The sequence below is a fragment of the Mobula birostris genome, chromosome 4 (assembly GCF_030028105.1).
Source record: "Mobula birostris isolate sMobBir1 chromosome 4, sMobBir1.hap1, whole genome shotgun sequence".
NCBI classification, from domain to species: domain Eukaryota; kingdom Metazoa; phylum Chordata; class Chondrichthyes; order Myliobatiformes; family Myliobatidae; genus Mobula; species Mobula birostris.
Genome location: NC_092373.1, coordinates 119,085,483 through 119,104,441, shown reverse-complemented (window position 1 = coordinate 119,104,441; position 18,959 = coordinate 119,085,483). Strand labels below are relative to the sequence as shown.

General features: G+C 44.8%; 1 protein-coding gene across 4 annotated transcripts in view; it reads right to left on the bottom strand.

The window, feature by feature from the left end:
* alpk1 (alpha-kinase 1) overlaps positions 1-18,959 on the bottom strand; it is a 154,021-nt gene that overhangs the window by 76,661 nt on the left and 58,401 nt on the right. For 3 of the 4 annotated variants that reach the window (XM_072255960.1, XM_072255959.1, XM_072255961.1), the window contains one exon: positions 14,538-14,692. In XM_072255960.1, coding sequence (XP_072112061.1) covers positions 14,538-14,692 — 155 coding nt within the window. Of the gene's footprint in view, positions 1-14,537; positions 14,693-18,959 lie in introns of those variants that run through there. The other variant, XM_072255962.1, reaches the window with a different exon arrangement.

Sequence of the window (18,959 nt, the reverse complement as noted above, 5' to 3'; positions counted from 1 at the left end):
GACCCCCAGACCAATTCCACCATTGACTCCCAGACCGATTCCAACACTGACCCCCAGACCGACCCCACCACTGACCCGCAGACCGATTCCAACACTGATCCCCAGCTGATTCCACCACTGACCCCCTGACCGATTCCAACACTGACCTCCAGACCGATTCCACCATTGACCCCCAGACCGATTCCACTAACACCCAGACTGACTCCACCACTGACCCCCAGACCGATTCCACCACTGACCTCCAGACCGATTCCACCACTGACCCCCAGACCGATTCCACCACTGACCCCCAGACAGATTCCACCACTGACCTCCAGACCGATTCCACCACTGACCCCCAGACCGATTCCACCATTGACCCCCAGACAGATTGCAACACTGACCCCAGACCAATTCCACCACTGACCCCCAGACTGATTCCACCACTGACCTCCAGACCGATTCCACAACTGACCCCCAGATTCCACCACTGACTTCCAGACCGATTCCAACACTGACCCCCAGACAGATTCCACCACTGACCCCCAGACCGATTCCAACACTGACCACCAGACTGACTCCACCACTGACCCCCAGACTGACTCCACCACTGACCCTCAACTGATTCCACCACTGACCTCCAGACCGATTCCACCACTGACCCCCAGACAGATTCCACCACTGACCTCCAGACCGATTCCACCACTGACCCCCAGACCGATTCCACCATTGACCCCCAGACTGATTGCAACACTGACCCCAGACCAATTCCACCACTGACCCCCAGACTGATTCCACCACTGACCTCCAGACCGATTCCACAACTGACCCCCAGATTCCACCACTGACTTCCAGACCGATTGCAACACTGACCCCCAGACAGATTCCACCACTGACCCCCAGACCGATTCCAACACTGACCACCAGACTGACTCCACCACTGACCCCCAGACTGACTCCACCACTGACCCTCAACTGATTCCACCACTGACCTCCAGACCGATTCCACCACTGACCCCCAGACTGATTCCAACACTGACCTCCAGACCGATTCCACAACTGACCCCCAGATTCCACCACTGACCTCCAGACCGATTCCACCACTGACCCCCAGACAGATTCCACCACTGACCCCCAGACCGATTCCAACACTGACCACCAGACTGACTCCACCACTGACCCCCAGACTGACTCCACCACTGACCCTCAACTGATTCCACCACTGACCTCCAGACCGATTCCACCACTGACCCCCAGACTGATTCCAACACTGACCTCCAGACCGATTACTCCACTGACCCCCAGACCGACTCCAACACTGACCCCAGACCGACTCCACCACTGAACCCCAGACCAATTCCACCATTGACCCCCAAACCGATTCCAACACTGACCCCCAGACCGATTCCACCATTGACCCCCAGACTGATTCCAACACTGACCCCCAGACCGATTCCACCATTGACTCCCAGACTGATTCCAACACTGACCCCCAGACCGACTCCAACACTGACCCCAGACCGACTCCACCACTGAACCCCAGACCAATTCCACCATTGACCCCCAGACCGATTCCACCACTGACCCCCAGACCGATTCCACTATTGACCCCAGACTGATTCCAACACTGACCCCCAGACCGATTCCACCACTGACCTCCAGACCGATTCCACCACTGACCCCCAGACCAATTCCAACACTGACCCCCAGACCGACCCCATCACTGACCCCCAGACCGATTCCACCACTGACCTCCAGACCGACTCCACCACTGACCTCCAGACCGATTCCACAACTGACCCCCAGATTCCACCACTGACCTCCAGACCGATTCCACCACTGACCCCCAGACAGATTCCACCACTGACCCCCAGACCGATTCCAACACTGACCACCAGACTGACTCCACCACTGACCCCCAGACTGACTCCACCACTGACCCTCAACTGATTCCACCACTGACCTCCAGACCGATTCCACCACTGACCCCCAGACTGATTCCAACACTGACCTCCAGACCGATTACTCCACTGACCCCCAGACCGACTCCAACACTGACCCCAGACCGACTCCACCACTGAACCCCAGACCAATTCCACCATTGACCCCCAAACCGATTCCAACACTGACCCCCAGACCGATTCCACCATTGACCCCCAGACTGATTCCAACACTGACCCCCAGACCGATTCCACCATTGACCCCCAGACTGATTCCAACACTGACCCCCAGACTGATTCCAACACTGACCCACAGACCGACTCCAACACTGACCCCCAGACCAATTCCACCATTGACTCCCAGACCGATTCCAACACTGACCCCCAGACCGACCCCACCACTGACCCGCAGACCGATTCCAACACTGATCCCCAGCTGATTCCACCACTGACCCCCTGACCGATTCCAACACTGACCTCCAGACCGATTCCACCATTGACCCCCAGACCGATTCCACTAACACCCAGACTGACTCCACCACTGACCCCCAGACCGATTCCACCACTGACCTCCAGACCGATTCCACCACTGACCCCCAGACCGATTCCACCACTGACCCCCAGACAGATTCCACCACTGACCTCCAGACCGATTCCACCACTGACCCCCAGACCGATTCCACCATTGACCCCCAGACAGATTGCAACACTGACCCCAGACCAATTCCACCACTGACCCCCAGACTGATTCCACCACTGACCTCCAGACCGATTCCACAACTGACCCCCAGATTCCACCACTGACTTCCAGACCGATTCCAACACTGACCCCCAGACAGATTCCACCACTGACCCCCAGACCGATTCCAACACTGACCACCAGACTGACTCCACCACTGACCCCCAGACTGACTCCACCACTGACCCTCAACTGATTCCACCACTGACCTCCAGACCGATTCCACCACTGACCCCCAGACTGATTCCAACACTGACCTCCAGACCGATTACTCCACTGACCCCCAGACTGATTCCAACACTGACCTCCAGACCGATTCCACCACTGACCCCCAGACCAATTCCACCACTGACCTCCAGACCGATTCCACAACTGACCTCCAGACCGATTCCACCACTGACCTCAGACCGATTCCACCACTGACCTCCAGACCGATTCCACAACTGACCCCCAGATTCCACCACTGACCCCCAGACTGATTCCAACACTGACCCCCAGACTGATTCCACCACTGACCCCCAGACCGATTCCAACACTGACCCCCAGACTGATTCCACCACTGACCCCCAGACCGATTCCAACACTGACCCCCAGACTGATTCCAACACTGACCTCCAGACCGATTCCACCACTGACCCCCAGACTGATTCCAACACTGACCTCCAGACCGATTACTCCACTGACCCCCAGACCGACTCCAACACTGACCCCCAGACCGACTCCACCACTGAACCCCAGACCAATTCCACCATTGACCCCAAACCGATTCCAACACTGACCCCCAGACCGATTCCACCACTGACCCCCAGACCGATTCCAACACTGACTCCCAGACCGATTCCAACACTGACCCCCAGACCGACTCCACCACTGACCCCCAGACTGACCCCACCACTGACCCTCAACTGATTCCACCACTGACCTCCAGACCGATTCCACCACTGACCCCCAGACTGATTCCAACACTGACCTCCAGACCGATTCCACCACTGACCCCCAGACTGATTCCAACACTGACCTCCAGACCGATTACTCCACTGACCCCCAGACCGACTCCAACACTGACCCCAGACCGACTCCACCACTGAACCCCAGACCAATTCCACCATTGACCCCCAAACCGATTCCAACACTGACCCCTAGACCGATTCCACCACTGACCCCCAGACCGATTCCAACACTGACTCCCAGACCGATTCCAACACTGACCCCCAGACCGACTCCACCACTGACCCCCAGACTGACCCCACCACTGACCCTCAACTGATTCCACCACTGACCTCCAGACCGATTCCACCACTGACCCCCAGACTGATTCCAACACTGACCTCCAGACCGATTACTCCACTGACACCCAGACCGACTCCAACACTGACCCCAGACCGACTCCACCACTGAACCCCAGACCAATTCCACCATTGACCCCCAGACCGATTCCACCACTGACCCCCAGACTGATTCCACCATTGACCCCAGACTGATTCCAACACTGACCCCCAGACCGATTCCACCACTGACCTCCAGACCGATTCCACCACTGACCCCCAGACCGATTCCACCATTGACCCCCAGACTGATTCCAACACTGACCCCCAGACCGATTCCACCACTGACCTCCAGACCGATTCCACCACTGACTCCACCATTGACCCCCAGACCGATTCCACCACTGACCCCCAGACCGATTCCAACACTGACCCCCAGACCGATTCCAACACTGACCCCCAGACCGACTCCACCACTGACCTCTAGACTGACTCCAACACTAACCCCAAGACCGAATCCACCACTGATTTCCAGACTGACTCCTCCCTGGACTATCTCCAGCTTGATTACCCCACCCCAATCAATCTGACACCACCACCAGTGTTAGATTCTGGAATAACACTGCCACCAATCTATTAGCTGCCCTTCCCCTTCCCTCCCCAAGATTACCTGCAGTCTGATTTCAACACTGGTTGCTCCCCATCTCTGCTAGAAAAGCCTTTGAAGATACATAGCATGCAGTTTCCACTGTGTAACGCACACTTCAGACATACTTTATCACAGAATTTCCCAAAAAGATTGTCATGCCATCGTAATCTACACATTTTCCTTGCTCTCCAGCAGTTTAAAAACTGCTGTTATCCATTATCACAATTACCCTTTGTGAGAGCTCTATGGACCAATGTTGGCATTACAAAGACATCTATGCTTCATTTATTATTTCATTGACAGCAAATTTCTGTGCAAATCTAAAGCTTATGATACCTGTTATATAAATGCTGGGTTTCCTTTGCATAGACGTTTGTCACACAGCAACATCCTGGTGACATTACTGTCAATGAACACAATTGTTCTATGTAGAGACATGGTCACTGTTGTAGTGGGGAGGAAAGCAATAGTGATGTTGTAGTGGGGAGGAATAGTGATGTTGTAGTAGGGTAGGCAGCAATAGTGATGTTGTAGTGGGGAGGAGAGCAATAGTGACGTTGTAGTGGGGAGGAGAGCAATAGTGATATTGTACTGGGGAGGACAGCAATAGTGATACTGTACTGGGGAGGGGAGCAATAGTGATGTTGTAGCAGAGAGTAATAGTGATGTTGTAGTAGGGTAGGCAGCAATAGTGGTGTTGTAGTAGGGAGGAGAGCAATAGTGATGTTGTAGTGGTGAGCAATAGTGATGTAGTGGGGAGGACAGCAATAGTGATGCTGTAGTGGTGAGCAATAGTGATGTTGTAATGGGGTGGGGAACAATAGTAATGTTGTAGTGGGGATCAATAGTGATGTGGTAGCGGGGAGGAGAGCAAAAATGATGTGATAGTGGGGAGGAGAGCAATAGTGATGTTGTAGTGAGGAGGAGAGCGATAGTGATGTAGTGGGGAACAATAGTGATGTTTTATTGGGGAGAAGAGCAATAGTAATGATGTAGTGGGGAGAGGATCAATAGTGATGTTGTAGGGGGAGGGGAGCAATAGTGATGTTGTAGTGGGGTGGGCAGCAATAGTGATGTTGTAGTGGGAAGAAGAGCAATAGTAATGCTGTAGTGGGGATGGGAGCAAAAGTGATGTTTTATTGGGGAGAAGAGCAATAGTAATGCTGTAGTGGGGATGGGATCAATAGTGATGTTGTAGGGGGGAGGGGAGCCATAGTGCTGTTGTGGTGGTGAGCAATAGTGATGTTGTAGTGGGGAGGGGAGCAATAGTGATGTTGTAGCAGGGCAGGGAGCAAAAGTGATGTTTTATTGGGGAGGGGAGCGATAGTGATGTTGTAGTGGGGTGTGGAGCAATAGTAATGTTGTAGTGGGTAGGAAATAATAGTGACATTGTAGTGGGGAGGGGAGCAATAGTGATGTTGTAGTGGGTTGGACAGCAATAGTGATGTTGTAGTGGGGAGAACAGCAATAGTGATGTTGTAGTGGGGAGGAGAGCAATGGTGATTTTGTAGTGGGGTGCAGAGCAATAGTGAAGTTGTCGTGAAGTGGGGAGTAATAGTGATGTCGTAGTGGGGAGGGGAGCAATAGTGATCTTGTAGTGGGGTGCAGAGCAATAGTGAAGTTGTTGTGAAGCGGGGAGCAATAGTGATGTTGTAGTGAGGTGTGGAGCAATAGGGATGTTGTGGGTAGGAAATAATAGGGATGTTGTAGTGCGGAGGGGAGCAATAATAATGTTGTAGTGGAGAGGGGAGCAATAGTGATGTTGTAGTGGGTGCAGTAGTGATGTTGTAGTGGGTTGGACAGCAATAGTGATGTTGCAGTGGGGAGGGGAGCATTAGTGATCTTGTAGTGGGGTGTGGAGCAATAGTGAAGTTGTTGTGAAGTGGGGAGCAATAGTGATATTAGTGGGGAGGGGAGCAATAGTGATGTTGCAGTGGGAAGCAATAGTAAAATTGTAGTGGGGTGGGCAGCAATAATGATGTATTAGCGGGGAGGTGAGCAATAGTAATGTTGTAGGGAGGAGGTGAGCAACAGTGATGTTGTAGTGTGGAAGGGAGCAATAGTGATGTTGTAGTAGGGAAGAAAGCAATAGTGATGTTGTAGTGGGGAGGGGAGCAGTAATGATGTTGTCGTTAGGAGGGGAGCAATAGTGACATTGTAGTGGGGAGGGGAACAATAGGAATGTTGTCATGAGGTGGGAAGGAATACTGTTGTAGTGAGGAGGAGAGCAATAGTGATGTTGTAGTGGGGTGGGGAGCAACAGGGATGTTGTAGTGGGGAGAAATAGTGATGTTGTAGTGGGTAGGAGAGCAATAGTGATGTTGTGGTCGGGAGGAGAGCAATAGTGATGTTTTAGTGGGGTGGGGAGCAATAATGACATTGTAGTGGGGAGGACAGCAATAGTGATGTTGTAGTGCTGTGGGGAGTAATAACGATGTTGTGGTCGGGAGGAGAGCGATAGTGATGTTGTAGTGGGTTGGGGAGCAATAGTGATATTGTAGTTGGGAGGAGAGCAATAGTGATGTCTTAGTGGGGAGGTGAGCAATAGTGTTGTTGTAGTGGGAGCAATAGTGATGTTGTCATGGGGAGAAATAGGGTTGTGGTAGTGGGGTGGTGAGCAATAGTGACGTTGTAGTATGGAGGGGAGCAATAGTGATGTAGTTGGGTGGTGAGCAATAGGGATGTTGTGGGGAGGAGGGCAATATTGATGTTGTACTGGGGAGCAATAGCGATGTGGTTGGGTTGGGAGAAATAGGCAAGTTGTTGTGGGGAGCAACAGGAATGTTGTAGTGGGGTGGGGAGCGATTGTGACGTTATAGTGTGGAGGACAGCAATAGTGTTATAGTGGGGAGCAATAGGGATGTTGTAGTGTAGAGGACAGCAACAGTGTTGTAGTGGGGAGCAATACTGATGTTTTAGTGGGGAGAAGAGCAATAGGGATGTTGTAGTGGGGAACCATACTGATGTTGCAGTGGGGCATAATAGTAATGTTGTAGTGGGGAGTGGAGCAAAATTCATGCTGTACTGGGGACGGGAGCAATAGTGATGTTGTATTGGGTTGTAATAGTGATGTTGTAGTGCAGAGGAGAACTATAGTGATGTTGCAGTGGGGAGGGGCACAATAGTGATGTGGTAGTAGGGTGGGGATCAATAGTGATGTTGTAGTGGGGAGGGGAGCAAAAGTGATGTTGTAGTGGGGAGCAATAGTGAAGTTGTAGTGAGGTGGGGAGCAACAGTAGTGGGTTGAACAGCAATAGTTATGTTGTAGTAGGGAGCAATAGTGATGTAGTGGGGAGGCAGCAATAGTGATGTTGTAGTGGGGAGGGGAACAATAGTGATGTTGTGGAAAGTTCTTTTCCCAGGCATTCTTTTGCTCTCCCTTGAAGACATTAACCTTTTGCCAACCTTCCCTTGAATTTCTCCAGCACATTCATGTCATATTGTCCATCGTTTGGGTCTCCCTTTAGTGGCCATGTGTCTGCTTTACTTAGAACTAGAAGTTCCTTTTTTATATGTAAGCATGTAAATAAGACATATATGCATATGATGTCATCATTCTACTGTTCATATGTACGTGGGTTAGTCTGCAATACAGTTTGGTCTGAAGGTCCTGGTTTCTCCATTAGATTATTACTGATACAACATGTGTCAGCTCTGTCTTTCTGTCTCACATATCTGCTCCAAATATCTGGCAACTCTCACTAGGAATAGTCAAGATAACCAATTCACTTTGAAGGAGATGTTTCAAGTAGTTACTAAGTACTGCTGATGAATGACACTGGTTATAGGACCTCAAAACACTGCAGTTGGAGTAAAAGGCCATACCTGTCAAAGTTTTTGAAGGTCCTCTGAATCAATAAGCACTGCACAGGCATCAACAATTAAAAGTTAATGGCAGTGTACGGGAGAGAAAGACAGAAATAAACTAACTTCACCCCTCACAATCAGCATGATTCAGCCCATTATTTTTGCTACTAATTACTGCATTGATCATTGTATTGTTATTCAACATTTCTACTTTTTATAACTGTATTTTTCTCAATAAGTTCTCCGACTTTTTAACTTCTTAAAATCACATGAAATGAAATAAAAATCCAGAAAACGTTGTAAATATTTAGCAGATCGGGCAGCATCTGTGGAATGAGAAACTTACAATATTTAAAAGTTGAAGACCCTTTATCAGAACTGGACATACAATTCCACTCTCAGTCGATGGGGAGTTGTTAACCTGGGCCCACTGCAATCCATGTGTTGTGGGGATGACAAAAACTAGACATGATAACAGTGGAGGATTAGGAATAAACACTGAAAGCCGAACGGTGAAGTGGAATTTTGAACTGGTGTCGTTTCCATGTAATTTGTCAAAATGCCACACTGACTATGGATTTAGTAAGTACCGTCAAAGAACACTTAACCATAATCCCCAATTAATTTTCTCTATCCTATAGCAGCTGCTTCTGATGCATTCCCTGAATTAATTTGTCAATTTGAGGAGGGGTGGGAGGAGGAGGGCATTTGTGTTGGAGGTTCTATCAATTGACATAACTTGGGCAGAAGAGCTGTGGAAAATGACAATTTTCCAAAGATTCCAAAGAACATTTCTTGAAGTCCACCAAAGAATGAGAAGACCTCCAGGGAAATCTAAACTTCAGTGTCAAAAAACGTGAACAGTTGGACTGAAGTTGTCTAAGTCACTTTATACAGGCAACTTCCATCCAAGTGAGAGGATACTGTTAAAACTATTTGAAGTTGCCTTTACACTGTGTCAAAGTGTGTGGCCACTGACCATTGGGAAAGGTCCAGTTAAAGTATGAAAATGGCAGGAGATTTTTTTTTGCATATAACTGGAGTAGATCTCTCAGGCAAACCTTAGAGCTGTCATTGCTTGAGAAATAAATGCTAGGGAGCATTTTCATAACACAATTCAATAAAATTATATTAACAGGATGTTATAAAGCCAATTGTTCAATGCTAATCATTTTCAGGGAGTGTCCAGCTTGATAGTGAATCTTCTTCACCTTTATGAACAAGAGTCATCGGATGAGTCACAGTATTTTAGAGAGAAAGCACAGAAAGAGGACCTTCAATTATCCATTTACACTAATCCAGTATTAATTCCATTTCTTATTCTCCCTACAATCTTATTAACCCATCCCATTCACCCCAAGATTCTTCCATTCACCAATACAATTTATAATGACTCACAGTAAGGGAAAGAAAATAGAGAATGCAGAGGAAACCCACTTGGTTACAGGGAAAATGTGCAAATGCTCCCCCTCCCCCCCCCAATAGCCACTGGGACATTGAGGAACAGATATGTAAACAGATTAAGGAAATGTGTAAAAATAAAAGGGTTGTTATCATAGGGTATTTCAACTTCCCTAATATAAACTGGGACCTCCTGAGTGCAAAGGGCTTAGGTGGGGCAGAATGTGTTAAGTGTATCCAGGAAGGTTTCTTAAATCAATATATAGACAAGTCAATGAGAGGAGGGGCCATACTGGACCTGGTGTTGGGTAATGAGCCTGGCCAGGTGACTGACCTTTCAGTGGGTGATCAGTGACCACAACTCCTTAACTTTCTGGATAGTGGTAGATAAGGAGAGGTATGGTTCCTGTGTGAGAGTTTTAAATTGAAGTAGGGCAATTACGAGAGCAATATGCAGGAGCTAAGAAGAGTTACTTGGGAACACCTATTTTTCTGGCAAATCCACATCAGACATGTGGAGGGTGCACCGAGTACAGGAAAGGTATGTTCCTGTTAGAAGGAAGGAGATAGATGAAAAGGTAATGGAATCTTGGACGTCAAGAGAGGCGATGAATTTGGTTAAGAAGAAAAAGGAAAAGGATGTAAAGTTTCAGAAGTTAGGATCAAACGGAGCACATGAGGATTATAAAGAAGCCAGAAAGGAACTAAAGAAGGGAATTAGGAAAGCCAGGAGAGGCCATGAAAAGTCATTGGCAGGTAGGATTAAGGTGAATCCAAAGGCATTCTATACATACATCAAGAGCAAGAGGGTAATTAGGGAGAGGGTCGGACCACTCAAAGATAAAGGAAGGAACATTTGTCTGGATGCAAAGAATGTGACTGAGGTACTTAATGAGTATTTTGCTTCGGTATTTACCAAGGAAAAGGACATGGAGAACCAGGAGATCAGTGCTGAGTGGATAAGTATGTTAGGGCATTTAGGGGCCAAGGAGGAGAAAGTGTTGGGTCTCCTAATCAGTATTCAGGTGGATAAGTCTCCAGGGCCTGATGGGATTTATCCCAGGTTATCGAAGGAGACAAAGGACAAGACGCTAGGGCCTTGACCAGTATCTTCATGTCCTCTCTAGCCACAGGCAAGGTCCCGGAGCACTGGGATGTGAGCTAATGTTATACCTCTATTTAAAAAGGGAACAAGGAAAATCTTGGGAACTATAGACCGGTGAGTCTCATGCCAGTTGTAGGGAAAGTGCTGGAGAAAATTCTTAGGGACAGGATATATGAGCACAAGGAAACCTATGGCCTAATTAAGGAGAACCAGCAATCCTTTGTGCAGGGCAGGTTGTGTCTTATCAACTTGATTTAGTTTTTTCAGAAGGTGGCAAAAGAGATTGATAAAGTTAGGGGAGTGAATGTTTTCTACATGGATCTTAGTAGGGTGTTTGACAAAATCCCTCATGGGAGGCTAATTCAGAAGATTAGGATGTATGGGTTCATGGCGAGTTGGCTGTTTGGATTCAGAGCTGGCTTGCACACAGAAGACAGAGGGTAGTGTTTGAAGGGACTTGTTCGGGCTGGAACTCTGTAACTACTGGTGTTCTGCAGGGATTTCTGCTGGGACCTCCATGTTTGTGATGTTTATAAATGACCTGGATGAAAACGTAGATGGATGGATTAGTAAGTTTGCGAATGATACCAAGATTAGTGGAGTCGTGAATAGTGTAGAAGACTGGCAAAGAATTCATAATGATATAGATCAGGTGGGCAGAGAAATGGCAGCTGGAGTTTAACCCTGATAAGTGTTACACCTGGGTAAGGGAAATGCAAGGAGACAGTCCACTGTTAAAGGCAAGATCCTTAACAGTGTTGCTGAACAGAGAGACCTTGAGGTCCAAGTTCACAGCTCCTCGAAAGTAGCTACACAGGTCCATTGGGTGGTTGAGAAGGCTTACGGAAAGCTTGCTTTTAGTAGTCGAGGCATTGTTCAAAAGTCAAGTGGTTATGCTGCAACTTTATAGAATCCTGGTTAGGCCACATCTGGAATATTGCACACAGTTCTGGTTGCTCCACTATAGGAAGGATGTTGAGGCTTTGGAGAGGGTGCAGAAGAGGTTTACCTGGATGCTGCCTGGTTTAGAGAGCATGTGCTATCATGAGAGGCTTGGGTTGTTTTCTTTGGATCAGCGGAGCATGAGGGGCGATCTGATAGAGGTTTATAAGTTTATGAGAGGCATGAGCAGACAGGGAGCATCTTTGTCCCAAGGTAGAAATGTCTCATACCGGGGAGCGGGGCATGTATTGAAGGTGAGAAGGGGTAGGTTCAAAGGGGATGTGAGAGGTAAGTTTTTTTATTTAGAGAGAGGTAGATGTCTGGAATGCACTGCCTGGTATGGTGGTGGAGACAAATGCGCTGGTGGCTTTTAGGAGATGTTTAGATAGGCTCATGAATATGAGGAAGAGGGAGGGACATGGACATGGTGTAGGCAGGAGGGGTTACTGTTTGGGGTTTTTGATTTATTTTTTAGCTGGTTTGGCACAACATTGTAGAATGAAGGGCTGTTCCTGTGTTGTACTGTTCTATGTCTATGTTCCAACAAAACAGATGTGAGAAATCTGAAATAAAAACAGAAAATGCCAGGTGATATTAAGCAGCCAGGGCCATTGGTGCACAGGGAACTGGGATAATATATTAGGTCAACAACCAGTCTTCAGAACAAGGAAATGTCAGAAAATAAGCAAGCACAGTTAAGTTACAGAGAAGGGGGAGAATTGCTCAGAACAAACAAAATGTCTGTGATAGGATAGAAATGAAGAGAAACTGGTTGACGCAGATGGTGCTGCCTGAGAGAGCCTACTAAAGGCCGGTTAATTGGAGATAATCTGTCTGTAGGAGGTATGAATACTCAGAGATCAATCAGAACAGAGGGATGAAAGACAAAAAATATCACCAATTTTCAATTGTGCAATTTTTTGCCCTTTGTAAGGATGCTCACATTCATCTAAGGATAACCTGCTGGAGACACTAGACTGAATTTACCCCATCCTTAATTTTAATTACCAATGAAGTCATAATAATACTCATAATATCGACCAGACTGTGAAACTAGTGTTTCACACTCTTTTGTGGGCTTTTTACATAGTGATCTAGATGAAAAAAAAATCATGCAGTGTTTCCTTATTATCTTAATAAAAATGGTATTTGGTGGCACAGTGTTAAAATGTTAAGGAAACATCACTAATATTTGAAGCCACATATTTCTGCATTTGTGAATAATTAGCATACAGTTAATTATTGAAAATGATGGTGTGGTTTAACAAAATTACAAAGGATAATTAGAGGGCATTTTATTTTTAAATAATTGTTTAAACTCTGTAATATGTTTCCTAACTTTATCATCAAGCTACTTTGAAAAGAGCTCCACAGTGTACCTACAAGGCCAAAGTACTCAGTGCTTTCTTAATAAAACACTTGGTATCTCTGAATCTAAATAATATCACAGGTCAAAGTGCCATGCTTTCTGCTGTTTTTTCCAGTTTGTAAATTCTTTCTTTCCACCTCTTACTCTTTCAGAAGCACACAATAGCATTGGAATATAAATTACCAATAGTGATTAAATAATAGTTCAAAGCCGATCGCAAGGACTGTGGTGTTTACAAAGTATTTTTTAAGTAGCATGATGAAACATTTCAAGAAGAGACATTAACCTATGGGCTCAAGTATCAGTGAATGGTTCGAACTGGCATGTGGTTGGATTTTGGGCCTGAATAGTGTGTGACCCCATGATTTGCTTTGTTTAGCGATGGCAGCTGCGGTTATCAACAGATGTTTCAGCAATAAATAATTGGTATCATCTCAGAAGAGAGCCGTCTACCTGGGGAGAAGGCATAATACGAAAAACACGGGGTCGCTATTACTGCTGCATTAATCTCTCATATACACAGGTTTCTTGGGGAGTTTACTGCAGGTGTTTCTTCTGTGAGAAAGCCTTCTGATGCAGGCAAACTCTCTAAAGTTATAAAGCTTTTGTGTGGGATAACGAAGGTCAGGGAGAGTTATAAATTCCTGTCTTGGAGGAACAAAAACAGCTTTACTACTTTTATGGACAACCTCCTCCCGTACCCCCTTCAAAAAAAAATGCACAAAACATGAAGCACAACACGGTAAGACTTAAAACACCCCAGCATGTAAAAGAGAAGTTTGTTCTTGGACTTAAAAGTTTAAACAAACATAAAGAGAAAGTATTTGTCTGTGTTTTTGCAGTAAAGAATAATAAGTCCAAAGATCCATTTTTTTTGAAGGGGTGAAGATGCTACTTTAACTTGTAGATCCAGTGAAATAGTTCAGACATTAGTACAGAAGTAACATATGTAAACTTCGAACTGAGTTCCTCAGAATGAATGTTTTATTTTTGTTTGTTTAAATAAATGAGTGTTGGGGATGGGCAGGAGAAGCTTCCCTTTTTTAATGACCTGCCGTCTGCAGCTTTTGAAATGCTTGGAATATTGGCTCATCACCATTCATGTGAGAGAGATTACTTTTACTCAAATAACAGGATGTGCTTGGTTTCATTCAGTACAATATGAAAGCAACAAATATAATTTTATAAAACCAGAAATGCATCCCCTTTGACAAAATCTTGGAAATAGTTTTAGATATATTACTATGGTGTGCAATATAAGAGAGAAACTATTTTGCTTTCACTTACAATTTTTTTAAAAAAAGGAAATGCTTTTTTGAGTAACAGGTGCATTATTCATACCAACAGATTGGGCAACTTCTTGCTGATGATATCTTTTAGGTTTGTTTTGTCTTCTGGGCATACTTCTTGTTTGTATTGCCACCTCTCTGGTACAAAGGGCCACTTCATTTCCTTTGCCTGTTCCAGCAGGGTCCTCAGATCAGCAGAGAGTGAAGCTAGGAAGGTCAAAGTTCATGTAAGGAAATCTCAAAGAAATAAAAGACACCTCAATTGAAAATGCTAAGATATGGCATCTGAAGTTGTGAAAGCACATCCACTTGAGAGTAACTACAAGCTGCTCAATCCTTACAAAAGACTCATAATGATGGTATGTCTGTCACTGGGTGCTTTACTATACCATGCCCTGCAGGTAAACAAACTCAATCAGCTCTTAAAAATGTTTTTAAAGGAAGTAAATCCTTTCAATGACACTCTATGCATGAAGAACCATAGCAGGAATGGAATGAGACAAAATGGTCATCAAAACACTTAGTAATGCACACTGTAGCAAAGTGCCTGAGATTTGTTTTAAGCTGAATTTTCTGGGGCCTTTTTGTGAACTCGGCATAGCTGATGACTTTGTGAAGAAATGATATTTGCCCCGAGTATTCCATGGTCTTTTCCTTGGAGCCTGCTGAAGTTATGATAGGAGAATGGAAACAAATGGATTTTTGAAACCATCTTCTGAAGCAACTGACTTTTTTTGGATGTCAGTCAAACTTCAGAAATTATATCTTATAAGGTAAAACATATAAATTAATACTTGGGCATTAGATTTCATCATATGATTAAATTAATCATCTATGCAGTGCCCATCAATAACATCCATCTACCTACTCAGTATTTCTTTGCTTTTGTTTCAATTCTTGTGTTAATGAATGAAGATGGATTAACAAAACTAAATTCTGAGTGATGCCAAGCTAAGCTTCTTTCCTTTCTAAAAAAACACTTTGAGCTCTGAATGACTTCTATAGTTTTTGGACATAAACTTAAGGAAATAGAGGAAGAAAGCCACAAGACTGATCCCTTCTGTGAGACAAATGAGCTCTAAAAATTGCTCACAGAAATTGGGTAGATGTTAAATTTAACATAATACTCAGCAGCATAAAGGAAGCTAAAATTCAAACTTGTAAAAGACAAATTAATATAAGCATGGCTCTAATTTGCACAAAAGGGCTCATTTTATTTATTATCTCCAGTCTATAATGGTCAATTTCAAGCAACTGCCCATTTGTTTTACAGCTCACCCACACTTCTTTCTCATCTTGCTACATGTTACTATTTGCCATTTATCCTTCATCCAACAACGAAAGTTAAAAGTTACCCCTGATGAGTATGAGAGCTCATCTGAATGCTGATAGGTTTATACAGTTTAGTGGATGAGGGCAGAAATTGCAAAGGTGAAAACAGAATGTATATTATATTCGGGAAATTAAAGAGTCACTGGAACAGATTTTCACCTGGTGTGGTGGATGCCTGTTTTCTGTACGCCTTCAGGAGGAAACAATTCCTCATTAGGACAGAGATGGCAACATACAGAAAGAGTAAGTTGTTAACAGTAATGTGTGCTGAATTACACTGTAGTCTGATTGGGTACTGTATCACGTTCTGCTTTTGCAAATCCATTGACTTCAGTGGTTCCAGTTTAGCAGGTACCTAGTAGAAAGCATGTTTAGATCAAGTGAATGGGGATTTTTTTTTACCTCTAAGTGCCTTATAATACTAACTTAGTATGAGTTCTTGGGACTGCCTTAGAATATCCCTTTGGGCTTTCCTTCATTGGTATGTTTTATACCCTGATCCTGAGGGTCCTCTAGTCTCCTGCAAAGCGTACAGCAACAGATCACTAGAACCTATATAGAATTACCCAGGCAAGCAGATTTATTAATATGTATGGACAATTGGGAACTGGATATTCTCATGTGTGTCTGCACAATGGATAAGCCTGCATAAGATGGATAATCTTCCTCTTTTTATCTACCTTTTGCCATCAGAAGACAACCCCAAACATAATTTAAGTTAGGCAATCATCTAGATGTAATTGAGCAGAACTGGAAGAACATTGAGCATATTAAAATAATCTCACAATGTTTCTTTAGTAAACTAAAAACAGCAATAATACTTCTAGACAGAGGAAAAGAACCTAACATCACATCAGCTACATTCCTACTGCATATTTATAAACCCTCATTCCCCATAACATTTTAATTGGCATTGTGAAAAAATGAGACAAACTGTAGTAAAGACTGTTTCAGAACTGTCAAGAGTGAAAATATTGAGGGTGATATTGAAATTAACTCTGTTTAAATGCATGTCACTTTTAGAGGAAAAAAAAGCAAACATGTAACTCCAAAAGGGGAAGTCTTTAGATTTTAGGAGTGACATCAAGAAATGATGGATGTTCCGGGAATAGTCACCTACACATTAAAACTAATAACTGGAAATACAGGATAGAGGGGAATGTGGTTTCCCAGTTTGATCTCCTATCCTGAAAATGCTCCCCGTTTTTTAATTAGTTTGTTACTTCACCCCAATGGCCTGAGGAGGAGGTTCCAGAGATCTTTATCACACTTTCATTCTAGAGGGCTGCACCGTATCATTGGTGATTACTGGAGGCTCTTATAGTACTCTGACTGGAACAAAATTGATTAGATCCTCTAGAAGATACTATCTAGAGAGTGAAAAGATGTCCTACCCAGTTGAGAAAGTTGAAGGGGCCCAGCTTAAAGAATAATAGGATTTCCATGTTTCAGGCAGGCCTTCATTAAGGAACAATATTCTATTTGTATGTTGTGATTAACTACCTATACCTCGGGTCACAGTGAGACTGCAAGCAATGTCATGAGCATTTAGCATGTATCAGATTCTGCAAGTAAATTGCCACCCATCCTTTTCTGATTCTGCTAACCGTGCTCAGCCCATCTTTACTTAAAATTGCACCTTAAAAATTAAATATAATGTCAATTTCATCCTTGCATTAATTGGTGCTCTTTATTAGTCTTTTTTAAAGTAAAACATGCTGCGCTATAAATAGCATAATTGTGTAACACTGCCAACTATGTCAGTATCCATACTCACTGTATCATCCAGCTACCTTCCTGAAACCTGCGAGTGCTGCAGTCTATTTGGCATTAGTTAGGCTCTTCCATAAATGATGGCCCATCTAATCTGTACTGACCATCAACCACTCATTCAAAGATTCAAAGTACATTTGTTATCCAAGTCTATATGCAATATCCAACCCTGAGATTCACCATTCCACAGACAGCCACGAAACAAAGAAAACCATTTACACTAACTTACACTTAAGCAAATCGTACATTAATTTGTATGTTGCCGAGCCTTCATTGGCTATGATCTAAGCCCTGAAAGTCCACTCTTAAACGCCTCCATATTTCTATCTCTCCCTCGCATCTTTAAGATGCTGCTTAGTAAACTACCTTTTTCATAAGACCATAAGATTTAGGAGCAGAAGTAGGCCATTTGGCCCATCGAGTCTGCTCCGCCATTCAATCAATGGCTGATCCACTTCATCCAGTCATCCCCACTCCCCTGCCTTCACCCCATACCTTTTGATGCCCTGGCTAACTAAGAACCTATCTATCTCTGCCTTAAATATACCTAATGATTTGGCCTCCACAGCCACTCATAGCAACAAATTCCACAGATTTACCACCCTCTGACTAAGTAACTTCTCCCCATCTCAGTTCTAAAAGGACGTCCTTCAGTCCTGAAGTTGTGCCCTCTTGTCCTAGAATCCTCTACCATGGGAAATAACTTTGCCATATCTAATCTGTTCAGGCCTTTTAAAATTTGGAAACATGCCAACATTGCACTCGCCTTCTTCACAACTGACTCAACTTGCAGGTTAACCTTTAGGGTATCTTGCACAAGGACTCCCAAGTCTCTTTGTATCTCTGCATTTTGAATTCTCTCCCCATCTAAATAATAGTCTGCCTGTTTATTTCTTCCACCAAAGTGCATGACCGTTCACTTCCCAGCATCGTATTTCAAGCTTCTGGTCAGCTGTCCTGATATCTTCTCATGTGCCTTGGGCATCAAATTTCATCTGAGAAGACTGCATTGGATATTTCAGCACATTAAAAGCTGATATAAATGGAAGGTGCAGTTGTTGGAATTTGCCACACAATGAACATCATGGTCCAGTGTTATCCCCATGGTACTCTGAATTAAGGCCATCCATTCATGGTTCACATAGTCATAGAATACTACAGCACAGAAACAGGCCCTTCGCCCCACCTAGTCTATGCTGAACCATTTAAGCTGCCTACTCCCATCGACCGGCACCAGGATCATAGCCCGCCATACCCCTACCATCCATGTACCTATCCAAACAACTCTTAAATGTTGAAATCGAGCTCACATGCACCACTTGCGCTGGCAGCTTGTTCCACACTCTCACGATACCTTAAGTCAAAGCAT